Genomic DNA, 18,296 nt, shown 5'->3' with positions numbered 1-18,296 from the left:
CGTCAGCTCCACACGGCAAGCGTCGTGTGGAGCTGCAATAATAGGTCGTGCCTCATTGAGCAGGCTTATTGGATCTTCCTCAGAAGGGAGGTAAGTGGTGTGCTAAATTGAATGCAATTCATAGTTTTTGGGCGGAGGGCCGCTCTGCTATTACATTAGGTGGGAGAGAATTACATCGGCAGAGACAATATTGCAGCTGTTCAAGCGTTACACGACGCTCGCGGCCTGAGTGAAATCACATTTCAATCACCTCGCCGGTCTCAGGTGACTCGCTGTAAATGAGGACAAATGAGAAAATTGAAATGACATCCTTCGATTTCTTTGGCCCACGGAGCCCAAAGACAGCGCTAATTGAAATTTTCAATCACACTAAAGAATATAGAGGATTAAAAGATACCGGAGTGAGTCCGAATCTGTCAAAGCTGACAAGTCTGTTCTGATGCTGCAACTGAGCATTCGCCCAGAGTTTCCAGGTCAGTTCCTGCACGTCAGAATCATCGGCTTCACTCTGCACATGATCAAAACACTGTGAAGGAGCCCTGCGATGTGTCACCTTCATGCTAGAGTAGTCCACACTTAGCCGATCAACACACTTCCAACACCATGTGTCTTTATATTTAGCAACAACAGCAATTAGTGCTTCCAAGAAAATATCGATTCCATAACAAATTATCACCAACGAATAAAAGCTCAACAATGTGACACTGATCCTGTGTACTCGATCCCAGCTCTGTTATTATACGTTTAACTTTAGGCATCTGCAGACTTAGTGCCTTGTAGGCTTCAGAGTGAAAACAATGGCCGGCGTTCATTTATGAAAACCACAGCGACAAGACAGCTTGTGTATGCAGAGGAAAGTCAAACCCTCATGCATGCTAATCTGTTGACTCTGTGAGGAGGAGCACGCGTCTGTGTTCTGCAGAGCTGAAGTACTGAAGAGCCTCACTTCTCAGCTAGCTTTGGAGGTTTGGGTTTGTGTTCAATCAGAGAAACGCGATTGTTTACTGGTTATGTCACCCTAAGAGGATTATGCTTGACAACTAGAACTATCCTGCAGCTGGTTTACCATTCGAAGCAATTCAAGACTCTTCGGAACGTCATTGCCGCACATTACCAGACTTTACAAGAAGAACCAAGAGGCATAGGCTGCAGAGATGCAGGGAAGAAGATGAAAGGATGCATATTTTTGAACATTGGATTTGTAGCCAGAAAATTCAAAGTTAGAGAAAGGGCTGAGACCAACAATGTTTTTTGTAGGAACACAGTGACTTTAAGGATGTTGGTGCTCTCATGGTCACAGTCAAAGTACACAGTTTCTTGCAAACAGTTAATTACTGGCCCCTAAAGGCAAATTATTTTTGATAGAAAGCCTCAAAGTCTAACAGGATCGACTAAAAGTTTGGATATTTTGGGGCCTGAACTTGCTTTCATCTAACTATTTTTTTAAATCCGTCTTCATGGACACACCATCCTTAATGTTTGGGAGTCTCCCTTTCAAGCACTGTCTGCTTGTCCTGCTGGTTTCATCACAAATCCTCAAATGCAGCAATGACTCGAAATCCAGCTCACCGTTGACTACCACAGCGATTTCCACAAAAGTGGCCTCACCGGGGGCCTCTATGCTGGCCTCGCAGAGGTACACGCCCTCGTCAGCCTTGGTCACCTGATGGATCTGCAGGTTGTTGTTTGGCAGCACCGTGAACCTGCCTTCACAGCACAGGACGAAGGAGAGGAGGACACACAAAACGACAAAAGAACAACAGTGTATGATGGAGAGAGAGAGGCGAGATAAGAAAGTTAGGAAAACAGCAGAGACCATCTCCACTCTCCAGTAGACTGTCAATCTTCTCTTCAGCACATTTACCTGATAAAGTCCACGGAGATAAACACGCAATCACAGTCTCCACTCCCTCCCATTGTGGCCACTGTGAGATTGGCCAGGAGTGATGGGGCTTCTATCTCATTCCTCGCAAGCAAAGATATTTATAACCATGCATTGTAATTAGAGTGAAATGATTAAAAAGAGCCTTCTTCTCCATGTTTCATCATCACAGTGGCACTGAAGATTTTAATTTCAATGTAAAAACGTGACAGATTCAAGGGTTCACTCTTTCTAATCAGTGTTCAGGCATGCATTTTGTCTCGATGGAGGATGGGGAAGTGGTGTAGAGAGTTGTAAATCAGGGTGGAGGAGACGAGGAAATAATGAATCCTAGTCGACTGGTTCCTACTGTTGCACCTGCTTCTATCAGAAAATAACACTGCTGACAGTTAATCTGTCCTCAGAGTAATTCTCTACTTCTATCTGTCTTTTTAAGCAAAAGTATGGGATTAAAAGGGACGAGCTTTATACATGATAGAGCTTTGAATCAAATGGGACAGAATATGACTGACAAGACGATTGTAAATTATTGTGGCTTGAGTTTGAATGCGGCCTTTTTGCTAGAAATAGCTCCTTTCATACGATGCAGGCTGCTGGTTTGCATTGCATCTCACGGGAAGCAGCATCTTCGAATGCCACCGTCCAACCCGCTCTGTAATCCATTCTCTCAGTCGCTTGCTCACATGGGTTCCGTCCAAGTTATACGCCTCCTCCGGGGCTGATGGGATTTCTATTCATAGAATTTGATATCCTTGTCTTATTGTGGAGCCACACAAAAGAAGGAAATAGCATTTCCTAGCGAACATTATTTTTTGGCACGTTGGCTCGTCTTTTCATGCAGAGAGACAAATGGGCACACCGGGACTCGTAAGCATTTCCCTAATAATAATAATAATAATAATAATAATAATAATAATCATCAAGAGCAATTGGCAGGTTTACATTCAAAATGTAATTCTTTTGACATCGCTGCTTACTTAACTGTTGTTACCTTCATAATCGCATTGGCTCGTTACCACAACACAAAACCTTCGGCAGGACTGCGTTTCCACACACACACACACACACATGATATGAAAAACATTGCTCTGAAAACTCCACAGGGTACCTTTAACATACTTTCAAAGTTAATTCATCATTGTATGGCATTCCTCAAAAAAATAAGCGAATAAGAGATTTTTTTTAAAAGGCGAACATTTCTTAAAACAACATATTACATCATGAAAATGTTTCTGTTGAACATGCTGGTATCCATCTATCATCCATCATCTCACATGTTTTACCGAGTAATCACCTTCCATAGGCATTGAGAGGAAGAACATAATAGCAGAATAGCGGTGAAGTGAAAGAAGGTCATGAACACTTACTGTGGTGCTCCTCTGTGATCTCTGCGTCCTGGTAGTACCACATCACCACGGGCACCGGGGAGCTAATGACATCGCAGACCACCTCCGCCGTCTCACCGTGGCGGAACTCCTGCACATCCCGAAACGTCAGCCCCTCTGAGAGATCAAACAAGATGGAGAAGGCTGTTTTTTTTTCATTCTGCGAGCATTCAGAGCAAATTATTGCAGGTCTGAACATCAAAAGGAAAATAAGGAAAAAAAGCTGCTGTGCTTTTGCCGTCTTGTTAAACTATGATGTCTTTGAGACAGAATCCGGGGTTAGGGGTTCGGAAAAGTTGTTTTAAAATACATTTCCTTCCAATTTTCCGTCTGGGTTGAGTCCTGTAAGTTGAACGTCTGGTTTTTTCGAGTATTTTTGAATTGATGATGCAGGTGTAAGTGTTGGGATGGCCTCTATTTAAAGCCACGCATGGCTGTTCTGAAAAGCCCAAGAAGAAAAGAAAAGTTTTCTGTAAGGCTTTTGTGTTTCTTTCCACCTACAAGTATAACTTTCCTCTGCTAATACTCAGTATTTACTGTTTCTTATTGCTTCTAGCTCGTCTGTGAATGATCATGTCATCATAACAAGGCTGACAGTCATCAGCCATGCTAGCAGCTCTACGAGGCTGCACTGCGGTGCTTTGAGCTAAGCGCTAACATCAGCATGCTAACATGCAAAGAGTGACGATGCTCAAAAGCTGATGATCAGCAGGCATAATGTGTAACATGTTTACCACATCAGTGTAACATTTGCTGATTGCACACAAAGTTCAGCTGAGGCTGATGAAAATGTCATTAGTTGCTCAGTGTGGCTTTGTGGCACAAGGTAAAAAAAGGGATTTTCAGGAATTTTCAGGAATTCAAGGAGCCGGTAATATTAAAGCGCAGTCGCAGCCAAAATGTTGGCGGGAATTCTGCGTCCGGTCGCATTTAAAAAGAAGAAGCGTTCAAATGTTGCGATCGTCATTTCTGTGGAGTGCACAACAGCTGTAAGTAAGTGTATGAAAGTGGAAAAGGATCGTGGCAGAACATGCCTCAAACACCTGCTTTTAAAAGTAAAACCGATACTCATGGGAATGTCATTTCTTGTCCCGGTATTTGGTCATAAATCAAAGTAATGGACAGAAGGAAGATTTCCCTTGATGCTGTTGCTCCCCTTAAGAGTCAAGGCCATCACCAAAGTCAAAATTCATCCTCTGAGGACTGTCCTCACTAGACTGCATGGCGATAAGTCCAACAGTGGCTGCGATGTTTCAGTCAGGACCAAAGTGGAGGATGACAGACTGACGTCTCAAAGAGTAGTCTGTGCATTTAAAAAACAAAATAAGAAAAGCTTCAGTCGCTAAACCTTTGTCGTGACTGATTAAGGGATCCATTATGTTAATGGGACATTTACAACCACCATGACAAATGCTCATGTGACTGAAGTGACTTTGAAGAGCGCCATAAATCAGTTGTGACAAAGTAAACGAATATGCAAAGCTCGTGGTTAGCTCTAGTCGTATATTTACAAATGTTTTGTAACCAGCCATGTTCTCCTGAAGGAGAATGTCTTTGTTTGTTTGTTTCTTTCATGAATTAATGGCTGAGAGGTTTGTATTTAACAGTATATTGTTTGCATCTTGCAATAAATATTAATTAATATGAATTTGATCACTTTGTGTTGTGTCTATTTGCCTGTTCTGTTCAAAAACTGTGTTTTGAGGCACTGCTGGCCTTTCAATGTCATTAATAAATGCTTTATAAGGCATAAATAGTCCTCACTTTAGATGAGGTCACATAAAACACTTTACCAACGAGTAGTAACTACCTTAATAAATCATGAATTAATCATGAATTGCAGTATTAATATGCATTTATAAAGCATATATTAACAGTCCCTAACCATTATATATATAAATGCATGAATAATGTACATCTAAATAAGTTATTCATCATTTACTAACACTTCATAAATTATCTTATTAATCATCTATAACTCCTTAATAATTGGTTTGTAAAATATATAATACTTCATTTATAAATGGGGAATCCATCATTTATAAAGTATGAAAACACAATAATGAAGCACATAATAGACTTATAAGCTTATAAATCAAGAATAAAACATTTATAACTTGTTATGACCTGCATACTAATGAATTATTAATGTAGGAACAATGCTTTATAAATGATGAATTAAGTGTTTACTCATACTTAACTACCGGTAATGCTTTATAGTGTGTAGTTATTATAAAGTGCTACCATGACTTTTTACCATCAAAATCCTGTGAAACATATCTATAAATGTCTCACTTCCAGCCTGTCTGTGGCATTCAAACTCATTTGTTTTTATTGAGTCACACATATTTAGTTTCATTTCTATAAATAAAATGGGTGAGTCATTTCATAAAACAGCTGTAATAATTAGCAAACACGACTGAAACTGAAGTAAATAGTGCATGTGTTGGGGACTGCGGATGAACACACAGTATGTAAGACAGCAGGACTGTGTATGTGGGGCTGATTAGACAAACTACATTTCCTATGTTTATGGAAGTGCAACAGTGTGGCTTATTGATGTGTTTTCAACAGTCAGGTTAATACCCGTGGCATATAATTACATTACATTGCAGTCATTTAGCAGACGCTTTCATCCAAAGCGACTTACAATTTGGATTCTATCACATTTCTACACCGTAGAACAGCTACCGGAGACATTTGAGGTGTTAAGTGTTTTGAAGTAGCTCAGTTATGAAGTTTTACGCGCTGACCTTTTGTTCACAGAAATGATCTTATTGAGATGAACTAATTACGCCACCTAACCTGCCAAGGCTGATAACATACACGTTAACAGCAATAATGAAGTATAAGTATGAGTAGCATTGCAATCCTTTCATTGTTGGAATGCTGTTAAGCATTCCAACTATTGTTATCCTGTTTCTTTATTCAACTTCTATTTCTTCCGTGCCCCTCTTCTCCTCCTCCATTTTTTAAGCTACAGAAACCGTTCAACTATTAAAATGTTCAGCTCTTTCACCAGAGGTGTGCTATGACTTTTTATATTTCTAACCTTTAAACTTTTTGAATTATTAAGCTTTTTATTTTTTCAATGGGATCTCTATGGAGAATATTTTCAAATGGCTTCAGGCACACAGGTGTTCGCGATTGAGCCAATTAGTGATGTTTATAAACACACAGACTCACAGACACACGCGCACATACACTCCTCTCCCTCTCTCTCTCTGTGTCTCTCATACAGTCATTCAGGTCTTAGGGATCTTCAGAGGTCTTTCCCCCCTCCTCCCCCCCCCCACACACACGCCATTTTAAAATAAAAGCCCCACAGAATGAATCCTAACTGAAATGCTTGTGATGAGCCTGTCATTTAATAACCGGTTTGTGTTTATCTAACATTATGATTCTGTCTCCTCTCCCCTTCTCCCCCACACCCCATTTCAAAATAAAAGCCCCAGAGAGTGAATTCTAACTGAACTGTTTGTGATGAAGCCTGTCATTTAATAACCTCTGTTTATGTGTGTCAAACATTATGATTATGTCTCCTCTCCCCCTCCCTCCCCCACCCAGCCCCACCCTTTCAAAATAAAATCCCCATGGATTAACTGTATGTAAACATTAAACTCAAAATTCGGCTTTTTTGTTGAAATAATGAATGCTCTTACTAATACTGCGACAACTACTACTGCTGCTAATATTTCAAGTATTACTACGACTACTGCTGCTACTACTTCTACTGCAACTTTTGCTGTTGCTACTATTACTAGTGCTATTACTGCTACCATCAATATTATCACTACCACTACTGCTATTACTACCACTACTACTTATACTACAACTGCTACTACTGCTATTCATGCTACTACCAGTACTAATACTACGACAGCTATTAGTACGACTGCTACTAGTACTACTACTACTACTGCAATTCAAATACTGCCATTACTTTTACTACTACTGTTATATTAAATACTACGACCACTACTACAGCTATTACTACTACTACTGATACTAGGCTACTACTTCTAAATACGACTACTTCTTCTAAGTACCAATACTTCTTCTTAATACTAATACTTCTACTACTAATGATACTTCTACTACAACTACGACTTATACTACTACTATTACAAATATCACTACTGCTACGACCACTACTTATTGTAATGCTACTAATACTTCTACTACTAATAATACTTCTACTTCAAATACAACTTATACTACTATTACTACAAATATCACTACTTCTGAAATTTGTTTAAGCTACAGAAATTGTTCAAATATCAAAATGTTCAGCTCTTTCAGGAGAGGGGTGCTTTGACTTTTCATATTTGTAATCTTTAAACTTTTTGAATTTAGCTTTTTGCAATTTTCTTTTGAATGGGATCTCTATGGAGAAAATCTTAAAAATCCTGTTATACTTCAACTTTCAAAGCCTTCTTCTTCCTCATACTTTCAGCTACAGACACCACAGTTAGACATTTCAACTAGAAGGTTTTTCAGCAGTGCAGTTTAAATGCTTTCGAGCTTCAACATTTTTCAAACAGAAAGTCTCCCATTTCTTAATTTTCAGCAATTTTTTCACAATTAATTTCAGCTTTCAGCAGTCCAACGCATTTTCAGAAGAACATGCTTTTTCTAGTTTTCTGAGCCATTCTGTTCATTTCATGGATTGTAGACGCGACTCTGGGAGGAAATAACACAATAAACTGAGCCTCCGAAATTCAGAGGAATGCATCACGGTTGAAAAGCGCCACTCCGAGTCGCTGAGTGAAAGCTTAGAAAAAGCTTAGAAAAGCACTGCGAAGTGTAGAGGAGCTGAATCATGTTTCATATTCACAAACCATCGTGCATTTCTCACTTATTTCTATCGTAGTAGACACAGTCCTGCTGCCTGATGATGCATTCACAGTCACAGTTCCTCTAACCTGTGAAGGAAAGATAAACTATGTATTTATTGAAGCTAAAGTTATTATCTCCTAGAAAACATATAATTTCTTTGAAATTGTGCCCACGCAATCATAAACACTTAACTGTGACGAGGCTCAAGAGCAATTTGAGCTCCACAAGTGGACAAACGCACTTTAATCAACACTTGCAACTTGAAAATGTAAACCGACTGATCCAAATAGTGCTGATTGCTTGATGAGCATCTGTGGTGCCAATTTCAAGCCCTCAAAATCCATGTCATCTCTCCACCGTAATGTGCTTCATTAACTACTCCCTGCTAGATGTCCCAAACCATCATCACGTGCTGTAGAATCCCCTCTCCTTCATGTGGCAGTAAAGATGATAGTAAAAAAAAAAAACTTACGTTTTGATGATTTTATGGATGAAAAACTGATCTCTTCCAGCGGATTTTGGCGCAGGTGTGTCTGCCATGTTGTGATGTGTCTGTGAGTGGTATCAATGCGCTGGCACACTGAATGAGGAAATGGCAGACGAAACTGTGAGCTGGCCCAATCCATGTTGGGAGGGGGTTTCGCCCAGCATTTTCCGATTTTTAGTCAGTAAACAGACAAGGAGATTGTCAAACACCCCCGCAAACACCCCCGCATTTCTACTCTGAGCACTTCAAGACGTATACATATAACATGCATTATGTCCTTCCCCACTGTCATAGGCCTGTTGCATATTTGACTCTAAGTCTTTTCAAATGACATGAATTCCCAAAAAGCTTCAGTGTTCAACTATTCGAATGTAATGTTCCAGTTCCAAAGTAACATTTCCTCTGAATGATCCCGCCGAGGCCTCGTGTCATGGCTCTTTTTCATTTTCATCCCCATTATTTCACTGAGCTGTGCTTAAGTGTTCTTTGTCGAGATGAATTAAAAAAATAATTACATGCAGATCAATATAAAATAATCCCCCCAGCATAGCTTTATCAGCAGCTATCAGGAACGCTTACAATCATAACTGCCCTTCATCTGGGGACAAACAATGCAAAGCTTCACTCTCTTTAAGAGCTTCTGCTAGTTCACAAACCATCACTTGTCCTTATCTCCCCTTTAGGGAAGTGAACGCCTGCTCCCCTGGGGTGGACAGGTGTCTCTGTCAGGTGTGGAGGCAGATGGTGTTTATCTTGTCATCGGAGATGGACAGGGGACTTATTTAAGGTGTTAAGGACGGTGGAATGGATGGAAGGCGCCGGTTTGTTAAGGATGGTTGTCTCATGACCGGTTCATAAGCAGCTAGGTGGGATGGCCTCTTTGTGGAGGGGCTATGAAGCTATTTCATGTCTGACTGGTTGAGGATAAAAAAAACACTGGTGGCGGCTGCATTTGAGCATTCATTCAAGACTTGAGACTGAAGTTCCATTGAAGGAATTAGGAATGATTACCATTTCAATCATCTAAAGCAGGGGTTCTTAACCTTTTTGACCTCGGGGCCCAACTTTTCAAGTACAAAGTGTCCCAGGGCCCACTCTGACTATATGCATCAAAAGTGTCAGACAACCTGTAGGTCATACAGAAACAGAGCAGTGGGCCTTTGGAGTCAGTAAAAATTTAAGATTTTTGTCCGCATAAAATAAAAAAGTATCTTTCAGTATAAATAACTGCCGGTGGCTGTATCTGTACAGGTACAGGACAGTATAGGGCTGTAACTACACTATCAGTGAACAACTGCCTCAAATTTGAAGAAGATTGGACAAAGTATGACCATTCTACAGTGTTTCTTCCATGAAGAGATCCAGGCGGAGCTCTAAAAGGACATTTGGAGACCCAAATGGACACATGGTAACCACATGATATTCTGACACACTAAAGGTGTTTCTCCCTTTATATTTTTATATGATAGTATTTTCCTTTTATTTTTAGCCTTTGCAAATTGCAAAAACTATGTATATATGGTCGAAGACGTGGTGTGTGAGTCGCGGACTTGCTGTGCTTAATGGCTGCGACCGAGCACACGATCGAGAATGAGAATAGCTCAGTTACGCAAACGTTGGTTTACGGCTTATGGAAGAGGAGGATAAGGTTTGTACTATAAGTACTAGCGTTTTCTGAAGCCACTAGCTCCATGGTAACATCCGCTAGCACGTTGTCGGGTCTGTAATGTGTCTTTTTCCGTCTAAATGCTGCAAGATACGACTTGCAGCGGTTATGGCGACTTTGGACAGTGTGTGTGGGCTCCTTTTGTGGCGAAACTATAATAAATGAAAGAAAATCGATGATTTCTTTGCAAAGATGAGGATTTTGGGCATGCTGGGATACCAAACACGGACATGTTTTGTGACGTATTTGCGCAAACAAGCCGTAGGAACGGAAGGGGAGGGGATCGAGGATGCCGGTGTTGAACAGGCAAAACCCTTGTTAAATAAATGAGATGATAGAATGTGATGATCACAAAGACATTTATTATCATCTGTATGGAAACCTGCATACACAACAAGAAGCCCAACAGACTTTCCCACGCGCGTTGGATGTTTCGTCGCTTGGTGTCGCTTTATTTTTGAAGGCTTCAGTGCTTCGTTTGATAGCATTAGCTCACATTCCACACACTGAGCCCTCGGCTCTGCCTCGTTGCCTCCGTTCACAAAGCCGTACTTAAGAAAGTCAGGGTTGTACTTGCGCACACATTTAGACTTTTGGGGGGTATGGCACCACTGTCATCTTCATTTTTTCTTTTTAATATCTTATCCATAACTTTCGCTACAGGCTAGCGGCTAGCTGAGTGTCTTCTTCTGCTTATTGCAGCTTGTTAAACAACTGACTGACGCATTACCGCCACCAGGTGGTGGGAAGCTATATTGTAACTGAGCGTCTCATGGATAACAGTAATATCTCTGGTGTCTTCAATTGATAACCTATGCGGTCCCGCGGCCCTCGCGGCCCACAGGTGCAAAACTGAAAGTTTTTCGCGGCCCTCTAGGTGGCGCTCGCGGCCCAATGGTTAAGAATCACAGATCTAAAGCACACATGTCAAACTCAAGGCCCGCCCGCCACGCAGCAATCTAACAACACAGCTAGCTAAGAGACGAGCAGGTACTCGTCTTCTTCATTAGCTGTTGATGAAAGCACAGACAACACGGATACATCATCTATCATGTTCATCAGACCTGACTCTCAGTGAGCAGCTCTTGGATGTAGCTGCCATGCACAGGACGACGACAGGGAGGAACATTAGTGATGCAGAGAGGTGACACAAACAGCTTTGAACAAAGTTAATGTTATAACTTGTGTTTGATATTTGTCTTTGTTATTTTCTTTAATAGTTTGATCTTTGATAGAGTCATGTGGGTTTCTTAACCCTCAATTAAAATGATTTAAGTTATAATAACAGAAATGTGCTTAAATATATGTTTACATTTATATAACTGCATGTACAATATTTTTACACTTTAATAAACAATAATCAAATGCAGAGACAGTTATTTACCAATATGTTAGGAGTAGTTACATTTACACAGCCTTACATTTACAACCGGCCCTTTGTGGGCGACCGTGATGCTGATGTGGCCCGGAGTGAAAATGAGTTTGAGACCCCTGCCTTCGTGTCTACTGTGTCTAACACATCGTATTTTGTGTTTGTGTTTTATATATATACACAATAATTTATCATAATTGCGTTCTCTTGGCAGGTATTTAGTATATTTAACCTTTGACTTTACATTTAAACAGAGAAAAAATAATAATACAAATATACAAATGAATACATTCAATACAATAGTTCTTCACATCATATCAACCAAAAAAAAATTCACTTTAACCTATTATTTATTGCTTTAAATTAACATTTTACCTGGTCGCACCACCATGACATTTATCAGTTGTGCCACCTGACAATATTAGTAATCACAGGAAAAATGCAGAAAATTTGCATTTTGTTTTCAAATGCAACAACATGCTTTTTGTCAACAGACTCTTTTTAAGTGAAAGAAGTAAATATTTCATCGTAATCATGTTTAGCACATAACTGGAATAGGCAAAATCACAGTCGCTTCCGCCTGGGCTGCTGCAGCTTCATTGTGGCAGCATTTTGCACTCACTCCATACATGACTTGTTGTCTGCTCCCTGCGTCCTGCTGATTTTGCTTTACTTGACAGTGGCATCCTTAATAGTTAAACAATATTCATTAATATCATAAAAAATAGTTTCAAAGTGTATAATATCGTATATATTAATCCTGACATGGAAAGTGAACCACTACCTCTACCACTCAAAGTAGCTGTTTTTATCAATATTCAAAAGAGATATAACAACATGTTCACTCTGCTATAAAGGTCAGTTAAGGTCCTCTTGATGATACAATAACCTGTTTACTGGTTTCCAGTTTAATTTCAGAATAAAAGTCCCATCTTTACAGCTGTGCCACCCTGACATTTGAGAACATTCAAATTGCTGGACAAAAGTTTTTAAATTATCGCAACAGCTTAAACCTATTGGTATTTGTAAAAATTTTGTTTATTTGAATCGTTTCAACAATAAAAGCATGCCATAGTATTTTATTTTGAATTTATTATCATTTCAATACATTTTTTAATAGTTTTCTTAGTCTGTTCATCTGCTAGGACAGGTGCACCGCCTGACATTTTCAGGGTTTGAGATGACAAAACATAAAATAATATATATTATTTGATTGCACTGAAAATGTATCAAACCCGGATAGGTTTTAGAGAATGAAATTATATATGTCACGAATTGATACAATTATTTAAAAAGGAAATAGTGGACTCGGAACCAAAACTATGCACGTCATGTCATTGATCCAATATGTTCTTGATTGAGAATAAATTATAAGCTTTTATTAAGTTCTTTGCTTTTTGTTTGTTTACATTTAATTCACTGAAAATAAACAATTAAAATACAAATACTTCTTGAACAGGTTAAATGAATGGAATACTGTCAGACAGGTACTAATACCTTGTATATCTTTGTATTAAGACGGACGAGGGTTTATCTAAAGACTCCAGTTGCTCAACAAAAAAAGAAAAGACTTGGGATTACATGAGATTCAGACCAAATGACTTGAGACACATGTCTGCACAGGAGTAAGATCAGAAAACATTAATATCTACATTTAGATGCTGTCTAATGTTGACACATGCCTTTTAGATCTTTTGATCTACTGTAAAAAAGACATAAAATCAATGTCTCAATAAGCTGCTGGGCATTATTGGATGAGCTCAGCCGGCCGTCTTCCACTCTTAGCTCCTCAGTCGATATGCGAACAAAAACACAACCTTCCAGCTCAAACATGCTGGATCCACACGAGGCCGCTCGCCTGGAGATAATTCGGGCTCTCGTATCACCACTCCGGTTGTTGACTTTGGATGAAACACCACCTCACCAGTGCAGCCAAGAGCAGAACAAACCATGCATAATTAAAAGGCTATTTAGCCTTCATGTAGCCCTGATTATGCTTTGCTGGTTGTTGCACCGAGGCATCGTCTGGTATTCAGGTCAGTCTTTGAGGTCAGATTGTTGTTTTATACGCTCCTATAAACACTATTTTCAAATCTCAGCTGAATCATCTTGTTTTCTTTTTCTTTCTGTTTCTAAAATGTTAAACAAAAAAAAATCTATTTCTAGAAGACAACACAGCAGGTTTCCCTACGACAACCTAAATCACTAAGCACATGCTGGCAAATGTATCTATGATGAAGTCACATCCCCATCTGCTGTTATTGATAATATTTAAATGAAACACATGAATACGTCAAGCATTGACATGATCCAACCAACAGCAGCTGCACAGTTATGTGATGCTTTACACAGCATCTCAGGTTTGTTTGTCTTACCTGATGATGTCAGCGGAAATGGAGCTTCGCCATTGGCCAACAGAAGACATGTGAGAAGATGCGTAGAGATCCCGACGGACACACAGAGAGCAAGGAGGGCAAAGAGAGAGAAATGAAAAGCTCATTGGTTGAAGATAAACTACATTTTGTAGGCTTCATGTCAAACACGGGTCCCAATATTTAAATAAGCTCTGTAATACTGCAATGCAATGAAAACATAAGCAAGAGAATAAATGACACAACAGGCATATTTGGTGTCTGTAGCAATGGTTATCAACATAACACAGATCATTATTATTAAATCAATAGTGTGAAATTGTAGCTCTTGCTTGAATTAATCACCAGACAGTGTTTCTTCCTCCAAAGTACAATGGCAATATTTGGAACATTTGAATTACTGATTATACATGTGAAATGAAATACTATATGTTGTTCTGACTCTGTAATTAAGGAGTCAATCGACAAAAGGTCTGGTAATACATAAGCATTAGAGTTCAGGCAATTGTGGAGCCGTTTATATGCAAACGTAACGTGAGCAGAACAGTCTTTGCCAATCGTTACCGTCACTGACGGTCGCCAAATATTCCATTTCTCTCCATTGAAAAACACAGAACATCCAGTTTACCATTCACTGAAATGTAAATGTAGCATTAAAGTGGCCTGAATGTCACCGACTGAAAATCAGACAGTGGAACCAGTGAGCCGGGTTATTTCATTTCGTGAGAGGACTCACATCAGACAAACATTACATTAGTCGTCTACCGAGTCCATTTCAAATTCCCCGTCACTGGAGCGTGTCCAGCTTGTGTCTCCTCTTGCAAATTGAAGCCTCAGCCGTCCTGTTTACATGACACATTGGTGGAAAAGTCCCACAGACGTGTGAATCCGTTTGACTGTATTTCTACTCTGAGCACTTCAAGACGTATACATATAACATGCATTTTGTCCTTCCCCACTGTCATAGGCCTGTTGCATATTTGACTCTAAGTCTTTTCAAATGACATGAATTCCCAAAAAGCTTCAGTGTTCAACTATTCGAATGTAATGTTCCAGTTCCAAAGTAACATTTCCTCTGAATGATCCCGCCGAGGCCTCGTGTCATGGCTCTTTTTCATTTTCATCCCCATTATTTCACTGAGCTGTGCTTAAGTGTTCTTTGTCGAGATGAATTAAAAAAATAATTACATGCAGATCAATATAAAATAATCCCCCCAGCATAGCTTTATCAGCAGCTATCAGGAACGCTTACAATCATAACTGCCCTTCATCTGGAGACAAACAATGCAAAGCTTCACTCTCTTTAAGAGCTTCTGCTAGTTCACAAACCATCACTTGTCCTTATCTCCCCTTTAGGGAAGTGAACGCCTGCTCCCCTGGGGTAGACAGGTGTCTCTGTCAGGTGTGGAGGCAGATGGTGTTTATCTTGTCATCGGAGATGGACAGGGGACTTATTTAAGGTGTTAAGGACGGTGGAATGGATGGAAGGCGCCGGTTTGTTAAGGATGGTTGTCTCATGACCGGTTCATAAGCAGCTAGGTGGGATGGCCTCTTTGTGGAGGGGCTATGAAGCTATTTCATGTCTCACTGGTTGAGGATAAAAAAACACTGGTGGCGGCTGCATTTGAGCATTCATTCAAGACTTGAGACTGAAGTTCCATTGGAGGAATTAGGAATGATTACCATTTCAATCATCTAAATCACACATGTCAAACTCAAGGCCCGCCCGCCACGCAGCAATCTAACAACACAGCTAGCTAAGAGACGAGCAGGTACTCGTCTTCTTCATTAGCTGTTGATGAAAGCACAGACAACACGGATACATCATCTATCATGTTCATCAGACCTGACTCTCAGTGAGCAGCTCTTGGATGTAGCTGCCATGCACAGGACGACGACAGGGAGGAACATTAGTGATGCAGAGAGGTGACACAAACAGCTTTGAACAAAGTTAATGTCAGAACTTGTGTTTGATATTTGTCTTTGTTATTTTCTTTAATAGTTTGATCTTTGATAGAGTCATGTGGGTTTCTTAACCCTCAATTAAAATGATTTATGTTATAATAACAGAAATGTGCTTAAATATAATTTTTCATTTATATAACTGAAAGTACAATATCTTTACACTTGAATAAACAATAATCAAATGCAGAGAACGTTATTTAACAATATGTTAGGGAGAAGTTAGTTATACAGTCTTACAGTTACAACCGGCCCTTTGAGGGAGACCGTGATGCTGATGTGGCCCGGAGTGGAGATGAGTTCGACACCCCTGATCTAAAGGGATGAGTTAAACGCACAGGTCAGGGGTTTCAAAGGTGTTGACCTCTCTTTTTCACGAGATGATTATTTGGAAATATCTTGAGAAGGGCATCAACTCTTATGTCGTACACCACAGCAGGTTTGCAAGGGGATGCATTTTCCTCTCTGCAGGAGACACAGCTCAAGATAACCGTTGCATCACAATTTAAACAAGCAGGAGACACCAGCCGGAGCAGAGCATGTCAGCTTCAAATCACAACGCAAAATGTACAAAACTCAAAAGACTGACGAGCCGAAAATCCAATACAGCTCCATCCTAGACCTGTATTTGTTGATGTTGCTCCAATCAAGCAAAGTGCTGTGTCAATGATGGCGGTCACTGATGCCGTGACAACCTGCAAGTTATTTTGGGCTTTCCACCAATCAGCTGCTCAACACGCTGACCATTGCCAACGCCTGCTGCGCCAGGTGTCCTCCTTCTCATCCAATGAGTGCAGCTCAAGGAAGAGAACGTAAGCCTTAGAGCAGCGGTTCCCAAACTTTTTAGGCCACGCACCCCCTTCTACATCCCGACCGGGTTCACGCACCCCCAACCCCCCCCCCCCCCCCCCCCACACACACACACCTTAAAAAAAAAAAAAGCAACAGAGCCGCATAAAAATCGGACGAATGAGAGAACAGTTTGCTCGCGCGTGGCGTTTGTTTACAAGATAAAAAAACACAAAAACTCTTCCTGCACCGTGCCTTCGAAAAGGTAACGGACGTAACGTTACGAAGGTAACGGACGATTGGCCAGATTGGCCACATCTGTAGGCTCGTCTACTTGCAGAGAGTAAAACTCACTCTTCTTCACGCGACCGACCAATATAGCCAGGATGTCTTCTGACAAAGCATCGATGCGCGCGACAGTGTTGTTGGACACCGGGATCACGTCCAACTTGTTCGCTTCTCTCTCTCCAATCATACATTCCACCATCTCTTTAACATTTTTCCCTCTCCACCACCGCCTCTCCTTCTCCCTATTACGCGGTCAGAATACTACCACAACACGCCGCCTGTCTCCGGCAGAAATGCGCTCATCCACGCACGGGAACAACACCGAGTTGTAATATATACCTCCATAACACCCCGCCACTCTCGGCTCATACCTCCCCAGCAACGAGGCACATCACCCGGTCACAATACCTCCAGAATGTCCCCCGGGTGAAATCCGGGACTTGGTTTTATGGTTCTGAGTGGCGGCGCTCACCCGTTGGCGCCGGGACGCGAGGTCTCCAGCCGCCCCCGCCGTGAGGCACCCGATCGTCAGGTCTGTCAGCCCTCGGAACAGGCCGCGGGTCAACAACTCGTGGGTGGCGGGGTAGAGGCGAGGCAGATCACAGAAAAATAATAAAGACTAGAGTACGGCAAAGATATGCTGATGAGAAGCGTATTTGTACGTCAAACACAAACGTAATCAGGGAGAAAATACGTTTGTGGTCAAACGTAATTGAGAATGCATTTTAGTTTTGGGGGAACGTAATTTTTAGGAGACAGGACTGCACCGCCATTACATTTTTCCTCTCGCGCACCCCCTAGAGGCAGCTCTAGGGGGTGCCCCACTTTGGGAATCCCTGCCTTAGAGAATAAGTGAAAAATGCCCTCTGCATTCTGCAGCTCCAGGTGGCCGTCCTCCGGCTGTGGCATTTTGAGGTTACGTATTGTTATGTCTCCGTTTGTGTCCTTGGGTTTTCTCTTGATGTGCTACCGACTGTGAGAGCACAACGATTCTGTCGTCTGTATTTCTCTTTTTCTTCAACAGAGAATAAAAGATTCTCAGCAAACACGAGATGGAGGATGGATGGAGGAAGTGCAATGAGAGAGCAAATGTTTCCCTGTGTCCACTTTCCCTTCATGCTTGTTCCAATCACCATCTTCACATCTACGCTGTTACAGAGGATGAAAGGATATTTCCTAATGAATTCATCCATTTCCATTAGTGCATCAGCCTAAAAAAGGCTCTCACATGGAAGTGCACTCCAGAACTCCATA

At 40.9% G+C, this 18,296-nt stretch overlaps 1 protein-coding gene across 1 annotated transcript in view; it reads right to left on the bottom strand.

Annotated features, from left to right (window-relative positions):
• The window catches only part of LOC306797449 (neural cell adhesion molecule 2-like), a gene marked incomplete at both ends in the record, with an annotated part of 35,506 nt that extends 17,555 nt beyond the window's left edge, over positions 1 to 17,951 (bottom strand). The window contains 3 exons of the mRNA XM_079296815.1: positions 1,570 to 1,703; positions 3,246 to 3,384; positions 17,837 to 17,951. Coding sequence (XP_079152941.1) covers positions 1,570 to 1,703; positions 3,246 to 3,384; positions 17,837 to 17,951 — 388 coding nt within the window. The remainder of the gene's footprint in view (positions 1 to 1,569; positions 1,704 to 3,245; positions 3,385 to 17,836) is intronic.
• Between the last annotated feature and the right edge of the window lie 345 nt (positions 17,952 to 18,296).

Source organism: Melanostigma gelatinosum (assembly GCF_949748355.1).
Source record: "Melanostigma gelatinosum genome assembly, chromosome: 24".
Lineage (NCBI taxonomy): Eukaryota > Metazoa > Chordata > Actinopteri > Perciformes > Zoarcidae > Melanostigma > Melanostigma gelatinosum.
The sequence above is the reverse complement of the archived record's forward strand: the minus strand, read 5'-3'. Positions and strand labels throughout refer to the sequence as shown.